The sequence below is a fragment of the Zootoca vivipara genome, chromosome 16 (genome assembly GCF_963506605.1).
Source record: "Zootoca vivipara chromosome 16, rZooViv1.1, whole genome shotgun sequence".
Taxonomy (NCBI): Eukaryota; Metazoa; Chordata; class Lepidosauria; order Squamata; family Lacertidae; genus Zootoca; species Zootoca vivipara.
Window position 1 is genome coordinate 705796 of NC_083291.1, and position 18185 is coordinate 723980.

General features: G+C 45.2%; 1 protein-coding gene across 5 annotated transcripts in view; it reads right to left on the bottom strand.

Annotated features, from left to right (window-relative positions):
* Nucleotides 1-18185, bottom strand: part of SMARCA2 (SWI/SNF related, matrix associated, actin dependent regulator of chromatin, subfamily a, member 2) — a 129283-nt gene that overhangs the window by 15490 nt on the left and 95608 nt on the right. For 4 of the 5 annotated variants that reach the window (XM_060268717.1, XM_060268719.1, XM_060268718.1 and 1 more), the window contains one exon: nt 10806-11026. In XM_060268717.1, the coding sequence (XP_060124700.1) occupies nt 10806-11026 (221 nt within the window). Of the gene's footprint in view, nt 1-10805; nt 11027-12843; nt 16872-18185 lie in introns of those variants that run through there. The other variant, XM_060268721.1, reaches the window with a different exon arrangement.

Sequence of the window (18185 nt, forward strand, 5' to 3'; positions counted from 1 at the left end):
GCACCATCCTTATTTCAAACATTGTGATGTATCAGTATACTGCAATGTTTAGCTGGTGATAGATTGCGATAGATTTCCATTCTGAAGGAAATCAGCCCTGAGTGCTCCCTGGAAGGACAGATCGTGAAGCTGAGGCTTCAATACTCTGGCTACCTCATGAGAAGAGAAGACTCACTAGAAAAGGACGAGATGGTTGGACAGTGTTCTCGAAGCTACGAACATGAGTCTGACCAAACTGCGGGAGGCAGTGGAAGACAGGAGTGCCTGGCGTGCTCTGGTCCATGGGGTCACGAAGAGTCGGACACGACTAAACGACTCAACAACAACAGATTGTGATACTGAAAACCAGATTATCGCCCAGCCCGACTCCATACTATGTTTAGGATTGTTAAATTTCACTCCGAACCCTTGGGCCCATGAAACCCCCTAGCCTATGAAAATGAGAGCTCAACTCATCACTGTGTAATGTTTTTAATTCAGCAATCCTAGATCTCGTTCTCAGCCGCTGTTCACATTTCAGCCAGTAATTCCACTGGACTTGCACAAGGCTCAGTGTTTATTACCGGACGTTTCTGTGCAAGGCTGCCATTTGTAGCATCCCCCTGATTTACAGCAGGTATGCAAGAGTTAAAGAGACATGGCGAGCAAAATTCTGTTCTCATGGAAACCGGCATAAATCAGTAGAGACTTTGCTACTTACTATTGATCGGTCAGCACAACAGAAGGGGTCATTTCACTCACAACTCATTTCTCCGGACCCACACACAGCTCAGCATGCCACCAGCTTTTAGAAGATTATTTGCAGAGGGTGCAACAAAAAATGGCAGGGAGCATGAACAGAGGGCTCCCTCAAATGCTGTTGTATATTTTTAACATGATAGCACTTCCACAAGGGGGATTTCTGAGAATCCTGAATGAGCTATTCTGAGGTTCACTCTTACAAATCATTACTCACAAGGATGCTCTGTACTGTATATGTATTTGCACCCGATCGAGAGCCTTGCGTGAGTTTGCAGAAAAAGTGTCACAAGCGGCGAGATTAGCAATGATGCACAGGCTTCCCCAAAAGACAGCCTGCCAATTTATGACCCATCTTCCCCGGCGATAAACAGCCTCCGGGAAGTATTGCTTGCCCTGGACTGGGCAGTGACCCCCCATGAACAGAGGCGTCACCCCACAACAAAAACCAAGATCTCTGCAGCAGGCTGGGATGCCATGGCAGGCACACACGGGTTCAAGCCAAGTTGATGCAGAAGCTTGGAAAACCAAGACACCAGCTGAGAACGGGGAGGGTTTGTGCTGAGCACCCATTTGCAAAGGGCTTGAGAACCTGGAATCACTCCCCTGTTTCTGGAGTGAAAAGGGCCAAATGCATTCACCATTAGTTCATGACTTGTTCAAGGATCTCTGGAAGGGACTTCTGGACACTGAAGAAATGCAGCACTTGGCAAGCTTGTTTTCTCCTGCTTTGAAGACTCGAACCCGTGGCTTCAAGTCACAAGGAAGGAGATTCAACATCAGGAAGAACTTTCTGACAGGAAGAGATGTTCGGCTGAGGAACGGTCTCCCTCGGGAGGTGGTGGACTCTTCCTTGGAGGGTTTTAAGCGGAGGTTGGATGGCCATCAGTCATGGGTGCTTTAGCTGAGATTCCTGCATTGCAGGGGGTTGGACTAGATGACCCTCGGGGGACCCTTCCAACTCTACAATTCTACAATCTGGAAAGGGCTGCTTGGATCAGGTCTTCAATGTTTTCATGGGATCAGGTGCCATACCAGGCAGCCTCAGGAATCAGGTCAGGAGTGTCGCCAGCTCCAACCACGGGACCCCAGAGTGGAGGTTTCCAAGGGGAAGCTGAAGTAGACCATGCTGAAAGGGGGACTCAACTAAGAAAGGGCTTCTTTCATTTCCTGGGCTTTTTTTAAATTGGACCCTCATAAATACCTTTCCCCCCCCCACCCCCAGAACAACAACAGCTCCAAGACTGGAGACTTAGAAGCTTCCCTTTTCTCCCCTCGTGTCACACCTTGGAAGAGCTATGGAAGATATGGGCAGCCGCTTATGCTGGTTACTAGCCCCCTCCCCTAAAAAAAGAGGCAAAGATAGTTGGAGACCCAGACAGAAAAGAGAAGTTAAGGGGTGGGGTGGGGGGTTTCGAGCAACAGCAGCTTCCCTAGTGAGGCTGTTGCTCGAGTTCCAGCGGGACCTGCAAATTCTCAAACTTCTAACCTCAAGGAGCCATCCTGCGGCAGACCTAATCTCAGCTGGTCAAGGCTGAGACAGCAGTTTATTCCACGTGGGGAGGAAAAACAAGCTGGGTGCTTTGGGGGGGAATGGCTCAGTGCTGTGAAAGGAAGCGCTTTTTCACTGCTTGGGCAGGAGCTGGCAGGAGATGCTCAGGGAATACAGACAATGTCGCCCGTCTGCTCTGAAGAAACTGGGTGCCCCCCCCCGCTCCATGCTTAAGAGGCAGCACCCCCAAAGGCTCCTGTCCTGGCTGGGGAGTGGAGGAAAATCTCACAGGGATGCCCAAATCCGAGCCCGAAAACGTTCCTCCCCAGTCCCTCGTCTGGTCAGTTCTAAGGGACCTTGCATTAAAGGAAACATTAATGGCCAACTGGGCATCCCAGCAATTCTGCCTGAGCAAGCAGGGACTTCTTCCGCTAAATGGCTCCAAAGAGTCGCGGACCCGGCCTGGTACCAGGAAGCGCTGCGTCCCAGAGGATGATGGACTTGTTGCCAGGAGGGGAACAAGGCTAACAACAGCCAGCGAACTCTTTCAAGCTCTCCTTACCAACTCCAGTTGATTCATCGCACCACTTAAATGACCCAGGCTCTCGCTCCAGTGGAGAGAATTAGTTGGAAGTGACCAAAAGTGGCCTGAGGAACGAAAGAAATAAAATCCATCCCGGCCTGGTTTTCTTAGTGAGAGCATTTGCCTTTGTAGGGAAACGGAAGTGAGACATGGAAGCTGAAAACATTGCTTCAGGGGTCTCCTAAAAGGATTAGCTCATGTCCTATGAACAAAAAAATAGTGTGCCCAACCCCCCCCCCTTTGACTGTGGGGGTGAAAGCAACAAGTGAATTGATCTGCACCCATTTTTGCTTCTTTCAGTCTTCCAAAGAGGGAGAGACTGAGCTCCAACAAATGTGGCACAAGATATGTGCACACAAACACCCATAGCTGCCAAGTTTTCGCTTTTCTCGCGAGGAAGCCTATTCAGCATAAGGGAAAATCCCTGTAAAAAAGGGATAACTTGGCAGCTATGACAAACACCCCACACACCCCACACACATTACGGGATTGCTGGCTGGGGAGGCCAGCTCTGCACACATGCCATTCCCTGGCCTCACACCATGCCATCTGCACATTCGCTTGCCAAGGCAGGAGGGGGCCCCACAGCTGTGAACCGAAGGCCCCCAAGTGACGGGAGACCCCGGGCCAATCTGGATCCCCTCAAGGGTGGAGATGCCCTTTTGGGCAGCCACTGGACGCACAAGCAGAAGAATGAGGGTGCAATGCGCTTTACTCCTTATTCAGACCCAATCAGGTTGAGAAAATGGAGAACCCAGCGAGGAGTCCTGCTCTCTTCTTGCTGGTGTAAAAAGGTTTTACAAAGCAAAATAACTTACTGACTGTTTTCTTCTTTGGCGATCCCTCGTAGCCGAGTAAGATTGTCTTCCATAAACACGGTTTTAACAGTAAGTCCATAAGTGACTGTGGCAGCCAATTCTGGACCCACACATCCTTCCACAGCGGGGACATTGGTTTCCGGGCCGGAGTTGATCATGGTGAGGTTTTGCCAAGCGTGCCTTCCTCTTAGCACGTTTCTCCCTTGCGTCCCGAGTTTGAGTGTCTTCAAAGCCCATGACACCTTTGGTAAAGGCTGTTCTCCAACTGGAGCACTCACAGGCCAGTGTTTCCCAATTGTTGGTGTTTATACTACATTTTTAAAGATTTGCCTTGAGACAGTTTTTAAACCTCTTTTGTTGACCACCAGCATTGCGCTTTCCATTTTTAATTTCGGAATAGAGTAGTTGCTTTGGAAGACGATCATCAGGCACCCACACAACATGACCAGTCCAACGAAGTTGGTTTTGAAGAATCATTGCTTCAACACTGGTGATCTTTACTTCTTCCAGTACACTGACATTAGTTTGCCACTGGCTGTTTCATACAACATCTAGAAGCACACCTCAAAGGACAGATTCAGGATGATGGTATTCCACGATTTTCACTCAGAATTGCAAAGCCACATTTTGGACTCATGTCAGTAATCTCTCACCTACTTTTTAAAACCCACTTCTAGCTAAGCCAAAAATTCTTAAGCTCTCAGGATGGGTTGGGGAACGTCTTTGGGCTCCATGGCTTTATTCCTCAGGCTTCATGACAGTGGTGAGGGGCAGATGTCCAGGGGCAATAGTGGTGGTGGTGGTGGTGGGGACACACTTTCCCTTGCATGGCAGGTTGTGTTCTAGCCATGCAGAAATCCTAGATTTCTCCACCCCTGGACCTCTCCAGCTTCCACAGTGGTGAGCAAGGGGCAGTAGGAAAGGTCAAGGAAACTTTTCCGCCAGGCAAAAGCACTCCACACACGTGGGGGGGGGGGAGTCCCGACTCCTGAGGGCCAACCAAGGAGGACATTCAGGAAAACACTCCCATTGCTAACTCGCTGCTATAAAAAGAGAATGAAAAGCGCCCGCGTTTCTAATTTTACAAACGCTGAATCAATGTGATAAGACTACTTCTGAGCTCACTTGAGTTTTGCAAACAGATCGCAAACTCACATGCCCATTTTGCAATCTCAGCTGGTCACGGTGAACAAGCCCATCTCCATTTAGTCAGTCCAGATATGAACGGAGCCATTGGCCTTCCCACCAAACCTCTGTGATTCTTTTAGGAAAATAAGTGTGTCATTCAGGAAAAGCTCTAAATGACGGCAGCTTCCTGTGTCATCCAAACTGGGGAGCCACACTGTGTTAGGGGCTCCCTGGTTGAGAGAAGGGGCCACGCAAATGGACAAAGTCAGAATCTTGGCTTACTGAGCCACGGAGTGGATAAAAATCAATGGTGATTTTTTAAATAAAAAAATAGGATTTTTTTATTTTAATCGGATTTTTAAAAACATTTAAATTGGATTTTTAAAATAAAATGTTTTGGGAGGAAAAATCTTTTTAAAGATAGTTTTCTATTTAAGTTACATTAGAGTCCAAAGGCTATTCATCAGGAAATAAGGATTTGTTTAAGTTTTTCATATGTGCTAAAACTCAGTCTAAGTTTTTTATTTAAAAATTTGTTTAGCCACATCAGTTAACAAACATGGATACATATGCTGCTATAACATTTTTGTCTTAGTTAAATACATTGTTTAAATTGTCATCAAGGAAATGATTGTTTTTCTCCTTCCAATAAAGTAGAGCAGAAAAGTTGTCCAAATATAAACACAGTTAACTTATTAAACCTCACAACAATTTCATAATTATCGGTCTATGTCTTTCTAATAGTATAACCAAATCAGTAACTTTTGATATAACTGTAAAAACTACTCTGAAAATTTATTATTCCAAAAATGAAACCCTCATCTGGTTGGAAATATTAAGATTATACCAGCAACAATGAGTCTTTCTGTAAAAAAATGATTTAAATCAAGTCTTACTGACTAGTGATTTAAATCATGATTTAAATCAAATCCACCCTGCTGAGCCAACTCTCCAAACGGGACCATCACGAGGAATCAAGAGCAGAGAATTCCCAAGGGGTTTTTCACATTTCCTGACATTGCAAGGAGAGAAGATTATGACCCCGTCTGCTAGACATCAGGCCGTGTGGCCCCCGTCTTTCAGAAGGGACAAGGTTTTGCAGTGCGTCCCTTCTAGAACTTGTGGACAGTGCATAGCTTAAAGATGTTCTCAACCGACATGATGCCAACACTGGAAAAAAATAGATGCAACATGTTCTTCTTCTTCACAACAGCCAATTTCCACAAAAGTTTTACCCAACAGGTTTTTGTTTTGAACCTTCAAAATAACCTCAAGTGTTGCCGAGTTATTAATTACATCTTCCAATGAGCTCCCCTTAAGAAGTTATCTGTTTTGATGCTCTGTCTGGGGACCCGCTAACAGTATCAGAATTTTAATATGCACAAAGCCACAGGGAGACACTATTTGTGCGCCATTTCTCAAATCCCTCATCTCTCACAATCCGGCCGCTCTTACTTGAGTTTGACAAGTTGTGCAATGCAGATAGTTACCACCGATCCCTTTCTAGAGGAATAAACTTCTACGTTACTTCCAAGGGGGATAAACAAATTCATTAACAAATGAATCACAGCAAGGAACACAGAGGTCAGGCAGGATATTCTGCAAGTGAGTGTAAGATAAACTTGGATCACACTGTAGGCTATATGCAAAATCCAAGAGATTTCCGATGGTCTTCTTCTATTGGGCAAAAAGGATTTTGAATACTAATTTTATATTTCCCACCTTAGAGTACATGTAAAATGTGGAATATTCTCATTTCTTTAGGGGGAGAACTGAAAGAATGCAATGCTGAAAAACCATTGCATAGTATAAACAAAATAAAAAACTCTTCCAGTAGCACCTTAGAGGCCAACTAAGTTTGCCATAGGTATGAGCTTTCGTGTGCATGCACACTTTCTTCAGATACACTGAAACAGAAGTCAGAGGGTGGGGAGGGGTATTACTCAGAAGGGTGGTGGGAATGGGTGATTGACTGATAGGAGTGGTACACCTGTTGACTGGTAACGACTGCAATTGGTCTTGCAGGAAAAAGCAAGGGCTGAGGTACTAAAGAAAGCTTGATCATGTATAATGAGATAAGAATCCAGTGTCCTTATTCAGACCAGGTCTCTCCATGGTTTTAAGCTTGGCAATGAGTTGCAATTCAGCAACTTCTCTTTCCAGTCTGTTTCTGAAATTTTTCTGCAATAAAACAGCTACTTTGAGATCTTGTATAGAATGTCCTGGGAGACTGAAGTGTTCTCCTACTGGTTTCTCTGTCTTGTGGTTCCTGATGTCAGATTTATGTCCATTTATCCTTTGGCATAGGGTTTGACCTGTTTGTCCAATATAGAGAGCTGAAGGGCACTGTTGGCATTTGATGGCATACACAATGTTAGAAGACGAGCAATTACCGTAAATAGTCCCGAGATGGTATGTTTGATGTTGTTGGGGCCAGTGATGGTGTTGTCCGGGTGTAAGTGGCAGCAGAGTTGGCATCTGGGTTTATTGCATGCTCTGGTACCAGTGTCCATGTTAGGTCTGGTGGTTGTATTATTGTGGGTGAGGAGTTGTTTAAGATTGGGTGGCTGTCTGTAGGCAATGAAAGGTCTTCCTCCCAGAGCTTGAGAAAGAGAACTGTCATTGTCCAGGAGAGGTTGTAGATCTCTGACGATGCGTTGTACTGTTTTAACTTGGGAGCTGTATGTGATAACTAGTGGTGTTCTGTTATTTTCTTTTTTGGGTCTGTCTTGCAGCAGGTTCTCTCTAGGTATCAGTCTGGCTCTGTTGATCTGTTGTTTAACTTCATCGGGTGGATATTTTAGCTCTAAAAAGGTTTGCTGTAGATCTCTTAGGTGAGAGTCTCTGTCTGTAGAGTTGGAACACATGCGGCTGTAACGCAATAAACCAGGGTTTCCCAAACTTGGGTCCCCAGCTCTTTTTGGATTGCAACTCCCATCATCCCTAGCTAGCAGGATCAGCGGTCAGGGATGATAGGAGTTGTAGTCCCCAAACAGGGGAAGACCCAAGTTTGGGAAACCTTGCAATAAACCAAAGTGATGAAAATGAGCCTCGCCTCCTCCCAGGCTCTCATCCCAGGGAGCCAGCGTGGTGTAGACTCGTGGTGTAGAGCGGTAGACTCGTAATCTGGTGAACCGGGTTCGCTTCCCCGCTCCTCCACATGCAGCTGCTGGGTGACCTTGGGCTAGTCACACTCTGCCCCACTCACCTCACAGAGTGTTTGTTGTGGAGGAAGGGAAAGGAGAATGTTAGCCACTTTGAGACTCCTTCGGGGAGTGAAGCGGGATATCAAATCCAAACTCTTCCTCCTCCTCCTCTCCTTCTCTGCACTGCGGCCATGAGAAAGAGCTGAGAAGCCTTTGCTTCCATTTTTGATTAACCACAACTTGACATGCCATCTGAATCCAAAAAGCTGAGCTGCTCTTCAGTGTAATTTCCCTTAAACATTTCAATAAGCTGTAGTTAAGATAAACCAGTTTAAGGTTTGGACAGCACCTAACCCTGTGGTCCAGGGCTGGTCTGCCCCTCTGGCTTGGGGAGGCAGTTGGGCAACGGCTGGGAGGGGGGCAGATCCAGGCCCCCCAGGAGCTCAGCATGCTTGTCCCCTGCTTCCTGGGAAGAGTGGGGCAGCCACTGCCCCCTTCAGTGTGCCAGGGCTTCCCATAGCCATTCCCAGTCCCCTCAGGCGATGGAGAGATGCTGGAGGAGCTCCATTTTTTGTTTTGACTTGAGCCACAAAGTGTATTGGGCCAGCTCTGCTGCGATTCATTGAAACCAGGACTGAAAACATCCCATCTCTTCCTCATGGTCCCCATGGCTGAGCCCATGGGAAGTTGAGCATGGTGTCTCCACGCAGCCCAGATCTGAACACCAAATCTGGAACTCAATACCCTACACAAGAGAAAGCTGGCTTTCTGCTTTCAAAAGGTCCTAGTTTGAGTACTGGCAATCTTTAGAAACGTTGAACCGTGTGTGAGCCTCATTAAACTTGGCACGTTGGAGCCACCATGCAGAAGCAAATTCTGCCTTGATACTAACGTTGAAGAGAGACAACGTCATGTCTTTAAAAGGCATTATCCTTGTCATTTGCACTAGATAAAGAAAAGGAAGAGGAACAGGCAGTGTGTGGACTCATAGGAAGACGTATTTTGGAAGTGGTAGAAGTAGGTAAAGCAATGACTTACTTTTTTTATATAAACACTAAATACCTCAAATACGTTTAAGGATATTCAAAACACTTTCTTTTGACTAGATGCAATGGATGCTGGATGTCCCACTACTATCCATCTCAGAGAACTACAGAATAGTTCTGCTCAGGGAATGTATTTTAGCCAGAAATTGATACTTTTACAAACAAAGCTGAGAGGAACCTTTGTCCTGAAAGTGGCATTTATCAGATCCGCTTCCCTGGAGAGAAACCAGGCTGGCTAAATGTGTCCTGGATTGTAATGTCAGAATAACAGAAATTGGAGATACCATAACAGTCTTCGGTGCTGCCAATATCTCTTTTTAAAAATATTTTGAAACGCTCAAGACTACAGTACTAGAATATCTCGCTGGAGTAGATGGCATGGTTTGTCAAATAAATGGGTGCTTTCCCCAAGATATTGAAGACCTGTAGATTTTGCAAATGGCACCCCTAACCATCAAACCCAACTCCTATCCTCACTACCTAAAGCATTTTCCCATCACGCCTCAGGACAGCAAGACCTCAAGGACTGCCTCTTTCCATATGAACCTACCCGGACCCTGAGATCATCTTCTGAAGCCCTCCTTCGTGTGCCTCCTCGAGAGGTCCGGAGGGTGGCAACACGAGAACGGGGCCTTCTCTGCAGTGGCTCCCAGTCTGTGGGATGCTCTCCCCAGGGAAGTTCACCTGGCTCCTTCATTCTACACCTTTGGGTGCCAAGCAAAAACGTTCCTTTTTAACCAGGCCTTTGGTTGATTTGATTGACATCCTGTGCCCTTTTAAAATGTGGGTTTTTTGGGGGAGGGCGGGCATTGGGTTGTTGTTTTTATTTTGATTATATATTTTGTGGTTTTATATTTTGATTTTGTTCTGTGAACTGCCCCGAGACCTCCAGGTATAGGGCGGTATATAAATTCAATAAATAAAAAATATAACAACAAGAAGAAGAAGAAGAAAGGAGAGTAATTCAATATTGCCCCTAGTTTCTACTGAAAACATACTATTAATTCTGCCGTCCTCTTGGGAGGGATGGAGTCAGAAGGCGATGCTGGGACCCCCCTGCTCTGCTCAGGGCTAGAAACTGAGATATGAAAGCTAGGAGCTCCGGGGCACCTTAAATTGAGGTTATGGGCGCAGCAATGGAATGTCTAGGCACGTTTTTTCTAACAACAAGAATACAAAGCTAAAAATGAATGAACTGCAGCTAAAATATCATGTTCCTTTTTCACATGGTCTGGTACTTCCCCTGCCCACCCCCCTAATATTCTTAAGAGGGTCTCTTCTCCAGTCTTCAGAGAGTAGCTGGAAGTGGGGAGGCAGAAAAAGCTCCCCCCTTCCTTCCACTCTGCAGTTTCAATCTCAAATCTTCGGTGCAGTATTGCGCCCAGAGCTCGAAAACTGTTTGCGCTGATTAAATCCCCTGTCGCAAAATGCGCCTGGAACAAAAAGGGGAGTTTCTGCTGCATGGCTTCTGGGTTCCATCTTGTCCCCCATGCTTTTTAATAGCTACATGAAGCTGTTGAGAAGGAATTTGGAGGTTTGGGCAAAGTGGAATCAGATAGCAGGCTGTTCCTTTCCTCCTCCTAGTCCCTGGGATGCTGTGAAAGCGCTGAATAGATGTATGGAGGAATTGTTTTTTTTATTATGCTATTATTTTACATTTATATTCTACTTTTAAAACATGGCGGTTTTGTTGGTTCGCTGCCATGGGAGAGCTTTTCGGCCCTGAAAAGTGGCATGAAATATTTCAACAAATGATGCATTTAATACTGACGCATAAAAATAATGCACTTATTTTCCAGCAAGTAAGTCTTTACAAAGAAAACAAGGAACTGACTTAAGTAAATATGAGCTCACCTGTCTTTGTAATTGATAACAGTATCAACGATGGCATTCATCTGCTTTGTTAGCTTAGGAGGGTTGGGTGACAACTTCTCCGCCGGCGGCCTCCCTCTCCTTTTTTTCGCCTTTGCCTCTCCATCCTCTTTGCCCGAATCTTTGTCTACATTTCTCCTCCTTTTCCGTTTCTTAAGCCGAACTTCTTCTTCCATCTCCTCCAAGTTGCCGTCTTCGATTGCCTGAATCGGGAAAGTAGAAAAAATTATTTGCAAAATCGAAAAGGCCAATGAATGCTATATAGATCATAAACTCCGCAAGGTGTAGACAATTTTGAAGGATAAGCTGAATCAATCCAGAAGCACAAGTCCAAATATAAAATATGAGGGGAAATCAGAGGCGCTAAATTTAAAACCACAGGAACCATTTTGTCCGCATAATCCGTTCAACTGTAGAGCGTTAAGGCCCCACCCCCCAAAAAGGCCATTGAAGGTCCAACTGTCTGCATGCACACTCAAGAAACGAACAATATATTTTAATATGTACATCCATACATCATTTTCAATACATATTTATAGACAAAGCAATCATTAAAAAGGGCGGGGAATTCTCTACAAAACACATTCACCCGCATACATTGTATGAATTTCCCTTTCTGAACAAAGAAGTAACAAACCAGATTCTTTCAATTCGACATTTTCAAACAGAATTTTCAAATCCGTTAAAATCACACACCTAAAACGCCACGAATGCAATATTCAGCTGAGGTCTTGACCACCGACAATGCCGAAGTGTTGGACAATACACTGTTGTGCAGCAAAGAATATTGGCATTGTGGGGTGAGGAAAATGACACCACGCAAACACAAATCAAGCAACATTTACTAGTTCAAAATTTACCTGCAAATGTGTGCTGTGAACCTCAGGCAGCAGCAGCACTTATGCAGTGAGAGGGGGGAAATTGCTACAGAAACAAACCTGCTTTAAAGGAAATCTGTCCACACAGTCTAAGAAATCCATGTGTGACAATCACAGAAGCTGAACTTTCTTTGGTTTAAGAAAACAGAAGAAAAAGCCCAGAGATGTGGGACCGTTTAGTCCTCCAGGACATGAAAATGACAAAGATATTAGAGGGAAGAAAGAAAGAAGAAAATCCCGATTTTTAAAAATAAATCACCTCCGTTTTTGTGCTGAAGGCTTTCTCAAAAGACCCATGTTGACATTGTCCCTGTTGCTTTCCTGTGCTGCCTGCAATACATGCACATGATAATCAATCCTTTTCCTCGGAGCTGAAAGAGCTCTAATCATCAGGCAATTACCTTCATTTTTCCACAGCACCAAACATGGCTAATATTTATGAACATGTGAGTGCAACAATCAATACACAAAGAGTGATTGCAGCCCAGGCACAATTTCTTTCACTTGGGCGCAAGGTCTCTCTCGCCCAACGTTTTGTGCACAAAACCTGGTGCGCCGCACAAAGCAGGCAGGCGGGCATGTCAGAGACGCAGAACAACCTGCTTCCTATTCATCCTGCAATGTGCAAATCCACAGACGAACATGAATGCACACACAATCCGGAGGGAGTGCCTGAAAGCCAGGCCTGATTCATCAAAAGACAATTTCCATCCTGCTTCCACTGCGTTCAGAGAAGGAGCTCGAGATCGGATGAGTTGGGAGGAGGAGGAGGAGGAGGAAGAAGAAGGAGGAAGGAAGGAGCAGAAGAAGAAGGGAGAAAAAAGAATTATCTGCACAAAAATTCATGAATATTCATTTGGCTAAAGCAGGACACCCCGGTGCACACATACCAGCAGCTAGCGGAGATTAAGCAAAGGAAACTGTTCTGCAAATCTCGGAGGCGAGAAAAAGGCTCATCGTAAATGCAGCATGCAAGGCTGTCAACAGTTAATGCCATTGCTCCCCTTAATCCCTCGTTTGTGCACGGAAAAACACGGCAGCAACCCACACCGGCGGCCTGGGATGTGGCGCACACACACCTAGACATGCCCGGGATGCCGCTCGACTGAATCTCCACGACAGCAAGGAAAAAGGATATTTACCTTACCACTATCAGCAGCAGGCCGGCTATCGGAAATCACAGTTAGTGGGGATAAAATTAACAAGCCAGCAAAGCAGCGAGCTGCTAGTCTCTTCATCAGCTGATCAGGGGGGAAAAGAGAGCCCGGGAAAGGCTATGTTTTCATACACAAGTAATTTTATTTTACGGAAAATGCAATACTGAGAGGGTTGTAGGGGCTCAATTCTGCTGTTTCATTCTACCTTCCACAAGGCCTGCAGCCTCCTTCCTCCAGCCTGATTTAATATTGACAAGTACTTATCATATTTCCCCCTTATTATTCCAGGAACTCAAATCAGGAATTATTATTATTATCATTTTCTTTGGAAGGGGGGAGGGCAGGGCAGTTTCCTGGAAGCTTTTTAATTACAGTACATTAATATTTTTTAAAAAAATCCAAGGGATATAAACACACACTTTTTAAAAAAAGCAAAATAACGAGGTGTGCATTTTAAAGCTGCATCACACACAAAGATGCCTCATTGTTCTCTTAAATTTGGAGATGCAGGGATTGCTAAAAACAGAAACACTTTGGAAATCTTCCTGATTTAACATGCCTTTGAGACAAAAGCGTAAGGAATGAAATATTTCTGTTTTTAGCATTTGCATCCCGCAAAATGCAACACCCCCAAATCCCACTGGCACCACTCTCATGCTCCCAAGTGCCACACCTAAAAGCGGATTGCTAGCAAGATTTCAAAAGGGATCTGAGTAAAAATGATATTGCAGCAGATTATGTCATTTTCACCCAGCAGATATATGCGTATTAGAATTTATGAGTTTTATAAACTTGTGGGTAGCAATGGATACTGACCATTCTTTTGTGATGACTTCCCAATAATTTAAATTTAACCTCTTCTCAGACGCTGGGATTCTGCATTCTATTGACAATCCTTGGAAATTACCACAATTTTAATCAGATCAAAGATTTTGAGTACCAGCTACACAATCCAGTTATAGCAGGTCAAGCCTAGGTGGAATTTATGAATGGCATATTTGTTACAGAAGTCAAGTTCACTTTTTTAAAAAGCCAAAATACAACAGAGCATTACCATTCTTAGTCACGTGATAATTTCATATATTATGTTGCTTAGAGAATGATTATTCAACAAGTAGGGCTCCCAAGAACTTTGTCTAATTTTATTCCTCAGGGTCATTTTGATTTTTGGCCCCTGGAACTGAAATACCTTGGGGGGGGGGGGTGGTCTGGTCACAGAAGACAATGGATACAAAAACATGATTAACTTGATTCCCTACAAACCTTGGCTTTTGTCCACAAACAAATTTAAACACATCTTTATTTACAAACACCTACACAAAACACTGTCTGAGAACTCAAAACCACCAAGAACCTGCACACCCAAAAACACTGAAATTGCCGCGTTAATGCTTATACGCCCCTATATTAACCAACTTAGCACCTATTACTCCACAATAAAAAAAGAACAAAAAAGAGGAGATTTTACACCAGCAGCACAATTTGGTTGCAAAAGGGGGTTGGGATGGAGTTTGGGGACAAGATATGAACAGGTCCTTTGTCCACAGATGCAAGCAGATAAACTGGAAACTCTCCAATTTGCCATTGTTTCCTGTGTTGTCTGAACTGGGAAACTGTGGCCACCAGCTTTGGAACAAACCACAGTATTAAAACATGGTTCTGAGGTTGGTTTAATATCCTGAAAAGCCTAATTTTCTAGTTTTGGGTGAAACAGTTTACTTGAGCGTCCACGGGAGAAGCAAAAGGCTTGTTCCCACCTCAGCTTCCGGAGACACTTGTCTTAAGCCGCATTTCCTTACCAGCTGAACATTATGCCCAGAATTAACCCAAGGAGGTCGTGGAATTTAAAAGGACGGAGAAAAAGGCGAGTGTGTTTGGGAGATGACCAAGGACGTTTCAAGCTCTAGGGCAGTGATGGCGAACCTTTTAGAGACCAAGTGCCCAAACTGGAACCCCAAACCCACTTATTTATCGCAAAGTGCCAACACGGCAATTTAACCTGTATATCTCATTTTTCTCTGTGTGTTTCACATTTCTTCTTTATGACTGCTGTTGCAATAAATAATCATTCATAGAAGTTATTGCATTACATTCTTCATTAAATTATCTTTCAACCAATATATAATTTTATGGTATAAATCAGTGCTCCCCCCCCCTTTTTTTAAGGGCTACTCTCATTTTGACTCCAGAAAATCACCACCAGGGGGAAACGAATACAGTTCAAATTGGCACGCGTGCCATAGGTTGGCCACCACTGCTCTAGGAAGAAGATCTACTCCTTGCGGTATTTTCCAAAGGCTGCCCACCACGGAGGAACATAATAATAATAATAATAATAATAATAATAATAATAATAATAATAAATTTTTATTTATACCCCGCCCTCCCCAGTCAAAAACCGGGCTCAGGGCGGCTGACACCAACAGAATTACAATAAAACATAAAAACAATTAATTAAAATACAGATTAAAATGCAGTATTAAAATTTAAAGTGCAGCCTCATTTCAAGTAGTCCATAAGTCCAAGCCATGAGGGAGGAAAACACAGGGGTCAGGCTAAGTCCAACCCAAAGGCCAGGCGAAACAGCTCTGTCTTGCAGGCCCTGCGGAAAGATGACAAATCCCGCAGGGCCCTGGTCTCCTGGGAAAGAGCGTTCCACCAAGTTGGGGCCAATACTGAAAAGGCCCTGGCTCTAGTAGAGGCCAATCTAGCCACCTTATGGCTCGGGATCTCCAGAGTATTGTTGTTTGTGGACCTTAAGGTCCTCTGCGGGGCATACCAGGAGAGGCGGCCCCGTAGGTACGACATCTCTCCCAGGGCATGTCCAAAGCAGTGGTCTGACCAGGACAAACTCTGCACCGTGAAAAAGTCCGAGGAGTTCTCCTTCACGTTATCTGTATGGGCGGGAGGAAACGAAGGCAATATCCCAACAGCAAAGACTCAACCAATGGAAAGCCGTGGCGATTTTACGTCTCATTCCCACATCATGGAAAAAGACAGACAGCAGGGAATTGTGAACCGCCCTGAGACCTCCAGGTATAGGGCAGTATATAAATTCAACAAATAAAATAAACATTTCAGCCTTTCTGGGATGTTATTTCGTCAACCTCTAACACAGCTGTGCCGGGGTTACTGCAACCGGTCGCAGAAATCGCAATGGCTTCCGTCCGTGAGCTTAAGCCGAGGTTGTCCGGCAAGTGAGCAATACACCTTAGCAATACACACCTGAGGCAAGGGGAGGTGACAGCATCGGGTGGCAGGATCCACGGGGCAGCAGATCTGGCCTCCAAGGAATGTGTTGCTTGCTACTGCCACACTCTCCTTGGAGGCTGATCTGCCACGTCCTCAGCGGCATCCCTTCGCCACACTGCCTTCTACAGCGCGGCCTCTGGGGGAATGGGAGGTGCTGCTGGCCTTATCTCCCCCCCCCCCCCCGGTTTCTGATGCTGATATTCACTCCCCACTTATTCCCTAGCACAGGGGTGTCCAAACTTTTTTCAAAGACGGCCAGATTTGATGAAGTGAACATGCCTACCAAAGGGCCGACTCAAGATGTTGACCCTTTTTTAGGATTGAAGTTGTTGAGCTTTTTAAAGGATTTTACCCCAGGAAATAAACTGCCACAGGGGCCGGATTAAACCGACCGGCGGGCCGGATTGGGCCCCCGAGACATTGGGCCAGACTCATCACCGGGCAGAAGCAAGGAGCCATTGTCTGGGGACATGGGGAGCTTGGGTTTGCCCACAAAATGAAACTTATCCCAGTTAGCATTCTCTCTTGGGCACCTTTGAAGGACTGGTGTAGCAATTATTCACCTCCTTGTATTCAATAAATATCAGCAGCCCAAAGAGGATATGCATGTTTGTACTAGATAAATAAGCTTCTTAGAACTGAGTTTTCTGAAAAAGTAAAAGCAGTCATATTCTGCTTGCAAGTCAAAAAGTAGGGAAAGATAAGAGATTATAGTTCTTTGAACACAGTTATGGAACCACTGGAGTTTTCAAAAGGCTGGTTCAGATATAGCAGTCCTGATTCCCTATGGGATCGCATCCCTCGCCCCCCCCCCAAAATGCCAAGCACAAATTGCCCCCTGCCCTTTTTGCCCCCATGGTTAAGGCTAACCGGGGTTCGCTGTTAACCAAGGTTTGAAGCCATTTATCTAGGTTAAGGCTGCTGACAGAATGGCGCTACATTGGAACTTGAAGAAGAGTTGGGGAGGAAGCAGGCAACCTTGCCTCCTCCTCCCAAATTCTTTGCCAGGCTTAAAGGCTGATGGAGGACTGACCCAGGACATGTGCTGCCTGCAGGGAAGGACATTCCCACCCCTTCCTCAGACAGAGGCCAGGTGGACCGGCAGCCAAATTTTATTTCCAAGCAGGTTGGTTTAGGGGGTGCAGAACAGGTCGTGGGAAATACACAGCTCCCTAATATACAAGGGACAGTAGCCAAGGCATTTTGTGATGGTTGGTGTGCTTTGGGCTCCGCTCCCCGATTTCTCTTCCAATGTTGCTGAGAAGAGGAGTTTTCTGGCTAACTTTGGCACGGCGTGGCCTGACCTACATTGGCTCCCAGGACATTTCCGAGCACAATTCAAAGTGTTGTTGCTGACCTTTGAAGTCCTAAACGGCCTCGGTCCAGTGGACCTGAAGGAGCGTCCCACCCCCATTGTCCAGCCCGGACACTGAGGTCCAGCTCCGAGGGCCTTCTCGGTGGTGGTGCCCGCCCTGTGGAATGCTCTCCCATCAGATGTCAAGGAAATAAACAGCTATCTGACTTTTAGAAAACAACTGAAGGCAGCCCTGTTTAGGGAAGTTTTTAATGTTTGATGTTTTCTCGTGTTTTTAATATTCTGTTGGGAGCTGCCCAGAGTGGCTGGGGAAACCTAGACAGATGGGTGGGGTATAAATAAATTATGATTATGATACCAATTTCTAACCATGGGTAATGAAGGTCGGTTCTTGAAATTCACCCAAATTCACCCTGGTTCCCTAGGAACCCAACAGCACCACGGGGAGAAAAGAGGGAAGAGGGCAAGCCTGAGGCTCAGAGTGGTCTGGGGTGTGTCCCACCAAACCATGGTTTAGTGGAGAGCTAATGTGACCATACATTGTGTTGACCCAGGGCTAAAACAAACCTAACAGATGCTGGCAGATTACTGGATTCTTGCAATCATATTTTTGCTCTAATTTTTATAAGACCATACTGTTGGCCTTAATTTAAACGTTACTGAAACATACAAGTTGATACCAGAAACATTCTTTCTTTTAAAAGTCACTCCAAATAAAATTTATTTCAGCTGAAATTGTTCTAAAACAGCAGCTTGGGTG